This window comes from Mesitornis unicolor, unplaced genomic scaffold (genome assembly GCF_000695765.1).
Source record: "Mesitornis unicolor isolate BGI_N332 unplaced genomic scaffold, ASM69576v1 scaffold44501, whole genome shotgun sequence".
NCBI classification, from domain to species: domain Eukaryota; kingdom Metazoa; phylum Chordata; class Aves; order Mesitornithiformes; family Mesitornithidae; genus Mesitornis; species Mesitornis unicolor.
Genome location: NW_010166588.1, coordinates 1 through 6184, shown reverse-complemented (window position 1 = coordinate 6184; position 6184 = coordinate 1). Strand labels below are relative to the sequence as shown.

General features: G+C 56.4%; 1 protein-coding gene across 1 annotated transcript; it reads left to right on the top strand.

The window, feature by feature from the left end:
* Positions 1–1175: 1175 nt before the first annotated feature.
* Positions 1176–3563, top strand: ARRDC2 (arrestin domain containing 2; the record flags this gene model as incomplete). The annotated part of the gene is made up of 7 exons (XM_010195012.1): positions 1176–1317; positions 1480–1627; positions 1964–2066; positions 2347–2603; positions 2894–3053; positions 3267–3418; positions 3510–3563. Coding segments are annotated over 7 exons (1016 nt in total), but the record flags the coding sequence as incomplete, so codon positions are not given.
* Between the last annotated feature and the right edge of the window lie 2621 nt (positions 3564–6184).

Below are 6184 nucleotides of genomic sequence, written 5' to 3'. Positions count from 1 at the left end.
CGCTGCTGGCACCCCCAGGTACGACACCCCCCACCCCACCCTCTCCAGAGGGCGGCACCCCCCGGGGACGGCACCCCCAGGGTGGTCCGGTCAGCTCCGAGAGCGGGGATGTGGGTGCAGCGGAGACCCCAGAGGCTGAAATAATGGGTGTATCGGGCAGCCTGGGACACCCCAAATCTGGGTGCCATGGGGCAGCCTGGGACACCCTAGGTGCTGGATGCTCCAGACACCCCAAACAGCTGAAATTTGTGTGCCCTGGGGTACCTGGCTGTTGGGTGCTCCAGACACCCAGCCCAGCTGAAATCTGGGTGGCTGGGACACCCCAGCTGTTGGGTGCAGGACATCTCAGCTGCTGGGTGCTACAGGCACCCCAAAATCTGGGTATCGTGGGGCAGCCTGAGTCACCCCAGCTCTTGGATGCAGGACGCCCTGGCTACTTGGTGCTCCAGGAAACCCAACTAGCTGAAATCTGGGTGCATGGGGCACCCCAGCTGTTGGTTGCAGTTCAACCTGGGTGCTAGGTGAACAAATCCCCTACCAGCTGAAATCTGGGTGTCTTGGGGATACCCTGGGTGCACGACACCCGAACCAGCTGAAATGTGGGTGCCTTAGGGTCTGGGACCTCTGGGGTCTGGGTGTATAGACCCCCGCAGACACCTCAATTGCTTAGTGCACCCTGGGGTCCTGTGGTGCGCAGCCAGACCCTGCTGCCATGCAGGGTACCCTGCTGCGGGGCTGCCCCCCAACAAGGCTCCCCCTTTGCTGTGGGTGCTCCCTGGCAAGGAAGACTCTTGCGGAGAGGTTCAGGAGGTTGCTTGGAGCAGGGTGGGTTGGATTTGGTGACCCCAGGGGTCCTTTCCAACTCTAGGATGGGGTTGCAAACTCCGGGGGGCACAGGGGGCTTGGCTGAGCACCATCCCAAAGCTGTGTCTGGCTTGGCCACGTGTCTCCAGGCACGGGGTCTGCAGGATGAAGCAGAGCCCGCCCAGAGAAGCTCTCGGGGGAGGTGTCCCTGGGTCGTGCATGCCTGGGGACACGTGGAGAGGCGGCAGCGCCAGGCGCCCATGGGACATGCCCAAATCTCATGTTGCAGCCCTGTGACCGCTGCTGCCGTTTCACCCCAGCAGAACCATTACTGTGCCATCACGCTGCTCTTTTTTGCTGCATACTCTAAGTCTCCACCACCGAATCACCTGGGGAGGAAGTTCTGCAGGAGAAAGATAATTGTCTTACATCTGTTTTGCCCACAGACAATGGTGAGGTCACCGTCCTGCAGGCAGGAAGGCATGAGTTCCCCTTTACCTTCCAGCTCCCCGAGTAAGTTGAAGGGTTTTTTTGTTGCATTTAATGCAAGTAAAGTGCAAAGGGGTAGAGGAGCTGCTTGGTGCATGACACAGGTCCTGGGAGGGGGACAGGGTACCTCAAAAATGAGATTTTTTTGAGCAAAAGCCTCCTAAATTGCTTGTTGCTCCTATGCAGGACCCTGGCTACCTCCTTCGAGGGAAAGCACGGCAGCGTGCGCTACTGGGTGAAAGCCAAACTGCACAGGCCCTGGTCGACGGTGAAGAAGGCAAAGAAGGAGTTCACTGTGATCGAGCCCATCGATATCAACACGCCTGCGCTGCTGGTGAGCTCCTCCTGCTCCCCCTCAGGGCAGCGGCATCCAAAACTTCCCCGGGAAGCCCATGGGGATGGTGTCTGCCTCTGGTACTACAATGCAGGGCTGATTCCCAAAGATAATATTTACCCCCCCTGTAATTTGTGCCCTCCAGCATTACCTGGAGTGGGCAGAGGTCATCTGCATCTCATAGTTTTTGGAAACTTAAATGCATTGCGACAGCTTCTTGCATCACATACCCAAGAAGTGGCCGATGTTCCCGAGCAGGTTCTTGGTTCCAGGGAGGTGCTTGCTTTGAGTTTCATCCTTCCTTACCAAATTGGCGAAATATTTCCCTTTCTCCAGGCTCCCCAGGCAGGTGCTAAGGAGAAACTAGCTCGTGCTTGGTACTGCAATCGTGGCCAGGTTTCTGTGACTGCCAAGATTGACCGAAAAGGCTACACCCCAGGTGAGATGACACACTGGTGCCCTTGAACCTCTGCAGGCCCTGGGGTGGCCCTCAGCAGGATGGGATTTGGGGGTCGCTGTGAGCTGGGCTCTTGACTTCTGGCTCAAAATGGGTCAGAGAACTTTGGGAGTATGCATCCTCCTCGAGACATGGGATTAAACCTTGCTCCCGTAGTGCCGAATTGCATGACCAACCCTTGGAGATCCTATGCAGGAATTCCTTGAGGTAGCAGCACTGGGCTCCATCTCCCCTCCTCCAACGCCTGCGTCTGTTTTGGTAGGTGAGGTCATCCCTATCTTTGCCGAGATCGACAACTGCACAAGCCGTGCAGTGGTGCCCAAGGCAGCCATCATCCAGACTCAGACCTTCATCGCCCGGGGCACCAAGAAGCAGAAGAAGTCAGTGGTGACCAGCATTGTTGGCGACTCCATCGCAGCAGGGAAGCGGGAAGTGTGGCACGGGCGGGCGCTGAAGATCCCCCCGGTGGGTCCCTCCATCCTCCAGTGCCGCATCCTCCAGGTGGAATATTCCCTGAAGGTGAGGGAGCATCATGGGGGACATTGAAAGTTCCCCTTCTCACCTGGGCTCATTTGGGCCTGCTTTGAGTTGATGCAGAGATTTTAGGGCTGGTGATTTGTAGGAGGTCTTGGGTTCTCCCCATTGCATGCTCTTGTGTGGGCTCATGGAGGAGCATTCACATCTCCCTCTGCATCCCGCTGCAGGAATTCCCTCCTGGCCAGTTCAAACCAGTGCTCTGGGCAGTTATCTGCCCCTCCAAACTGGGAAAACGCCAGCAGCTGAGCTTCTCTGCTGTCTCCCGTCTACAGGTTTGCGTGGATATTCCTGGGACGTCCAAGCTGCTCCTTGAGCTGCCGCTGGTCATCGGAACCATCCCACTGCACCCCTTTGGGAGCCGCACCTCCAGCGTCAGCAGCCAGTACAGTGTCAACCTGGACTGGCTGAGCACCATCCCGGAGCAGCCAGAGGGTGAGCATCTCCCCTTGGGTCAGAGCAAGTTCCCACTCTTGTCTTTTGCTTTAGGACCATTTCTGCTTCATTTTTTGGTTGTGGTGCTGCACCTCCTTCCCCAGGGAACTTGGGAGGGTTTGGGAAATGGTGGATTTAAAGCCCTTTTACCTGCCTGTCTCCCATTAATGGAGAGTGTTTCCTATTCCCTGATGGCTTTTTGTCTCTCCTCAGCTCCTCCTGAGTACTCGGCAGTCGTGTCCAGCCCCGAGGCTGAGCAGAGCCTGGCTCCACCGTGCCGCAGTGAACTTGACGGCGTCCTGGAAGGTCCCTTCTTCGCATACATCCAGGAGTTTCGCTTCCGGCCACCTCCACTGTATTCAGAGGTAACAAATCCCCCTGGGCTGGGAGTGCTGGTGGAGATGGCCGGGATGCACCCACTGCTGTGGTTTTTTACTCTAAATTTGGCTTTTGCAGATTGATCCAAACCCCCCTTTGGCCAGCATCCGCCCACGCTGCATGACCTGTTGAGCGAAAAGCGCATCAGATGCAGTTGATCACAGCGTGACAATCCCTTGGGATGAAAGCTCACACCCTTGCAGCACTTCGGTCTGGAAATGGGAACGTGGTGCCGAGACCCTGGCTCCGTTCACCGCCCTCGACCGCTCTTGTCGTGTCTGTCCCACGGGGACTCGTGCATGGTAGGAGAACACGCAAGAGCCCGCAGTGCAGAGCGGCTGGGCAGGACATGGAGGGTTAATCACTGCCCCAGGATTTTGGGGCTCAAAGGAGAGGAATATTTGCTCCCCCCTTGCCTGCAGTGGCCGTGCTCTGGCAACTCCTGTCATGGAAAACAGGAGCTTGGAGGCATTTTTCAGGATTATTGGAGTATGTTTTTAATCTTCCTGGGGTTTGAGCCCCGTGATGATGCCGGTGCAGCCTTTCTCCCACAGTAACTCACCAGGGTTGCAATTGCCTAAGGAAATAACAGGGAATCTGCTTTTATGGCCAGATGAAGCAGAGACTTTGTCTGCTGCTGCTTATCTTTGCCCCAAGCCTGGTGATGCCTGCAGGGGTAATGGTTTGAGGTAGTTTGCCAAAATCATAAAGGCTTTCATGGGCTGTCAGCAGGGCAGAGGACTTGGGGTATGAATTTAGGATCTGCAGCAGCGTGTTGGTGCCATTTACCAAGTGATTCCTGCATGGCAGCACCAAAATTGCACCATGTGTCGATGCCCCCACCATTCTGGGGCTCAAAACCAACCCCCGAACTGGGGTACCACCATGGGGGTGCTGGAGCTGTGGCATCTCCCTGGTAGCCAAGGAAAAGAGAAGGAAGCCCAGGCTGAGGCTGGTGGCAGCCAAAAATGCTGATGGGAGATGTGGAGTTGTAATGAGTCCTTCAGGACCAGGAGTCCTGCTCGGACGGGCTCAATCCTGCGCCCATCGAGGGGTCAGTGGCCCCGGTGTGGTGAGGACCCAGCAGCAATCTTGTGCTCACCAGGGTCTGACCCTGCTCGCTCTGCTGGGACCTGAGCAGGATTTGAGCACTGAGGACCTTTGCATTCCCTCGCTGAGACAATCCTGCCCACGCACAACCCAAGCCAGGCGTGCCTTAGCCTCCGCGCTGGGGATTGCTCAGTTGATTATTTTTTTTTCTACCTGTGAACACTTTTGTAACGACCACTCTTTGTCTCTGATTGTTCTTTTTTTGTACGGCTTTTCGTTGGGGAATTTTTTTTGTTGAAAATAAATTCATTGAAACGCAGACGTTGCTTGGATATTTTCCTCTTGCACTCTTTCTCCTGAAGCCGGCTCTGCCCACGCTTTCCCATTGCCTGGAGCTGCACGGCTCACGTGGCCATGGGGATGGTGGAGCAGGAGCGCTCCCTCCCCTCTCCTCATCGCCCCGCAGGCGCCCAGCTCCACTCTGCGCCCAGTCCCGTTCCGCACTGGGATTAACTGGGTCGCTTGGCCAGTGCTGCTCCCCAGCAGCATTTAGAGTCTTGCTAGCGTGGCCAGTGCCAAAGTAATCACAGGGTGATGGGGGCAGGATTGGAGCCCCCTGCCCAGGTACTGAGTGCTGAGTGATGCTCTGCACCATTTTCTCCAGGATTTGGGTTTTAAGAACGTTTCTGCACTCCACATTTCCGCTGAGCACAGCAAATCCTGGTGTGTGCAAAGCAGGGCTTGGGTCCGGGTTAGTTATGGCTCCCGCAGACCACGCTGTTCAAAAACATTGCCACTGGAGTGTGATTTTTATTTTTCCCTTATTTTTTGGTTTGTTTTGTGTTTGCTGAGCTGCTCTGTGCCACAGCTGCATCGGTACACGTGCTCCACGGTGGGCCAGATAACTTGTCCCCATGTTTGCCTGTGAGAGCTCCGTTCTTGTGCAACCTGTATTCAAATCTGATTTTTATTTGGCATCCCCAGCTGCGCTGAGTAATCTTCCTCGGAAGAGGATTAACCAGCCTCACTGGGAATTCGTTTGCATCCTCATGTGGGGAGATGCGTGCCTGGATCTGCGGCCGCCAGCGCTGGGGCTTTTGGGTGACGTCAAAGAAGGGCACAAACCACAGCCCCCCCCGGGTTAACGATGCCTCCAAAGGGAATCCTGTGATCAGCCCCTCTGGGGGACCTCCACTGCGCTGCAGCACGGCACAAGGGAGCCATTCAGTGCTGGCAAACGCCAAGTGGTGGAGATGGCCGGGGGCTGTGGATAAGCCCCTGATCATCTGTCCCAGTTGCACAAGGGGGTGCTTATTCCCAGGGCTGGAGGGGAGGAGGAAAGCAGCCGAGTACCTTGGCTGTCCCCCAGTGCCTTTTTTGGGACATACATCATGCCAAGATCGTGACAGCCGTCGGGACAGGCCATGCCGGACCAGGGAACCCAATGCTGGTGGGCACCACTCCCACTCCACACGTGGGAGGGATGTTTCCAGCAGGGATCCTTGCCGACAACACCAGGTGTTTCTCAGAAAACCAGACAGTAATGCAATGAGGTGGGGGGCATGGCCGGGCTGGGGCTTTGCCAGCAAAGGTCTGTGCTCCTGAATCATGGAGAGGCTAAAAATACCTCATCTGGGTATTCGGAGCCAGGGCAAGGTGCGAACCCCCCAAGCTGAGCTTTCCCAACCGCTGGCAGTGCCCCC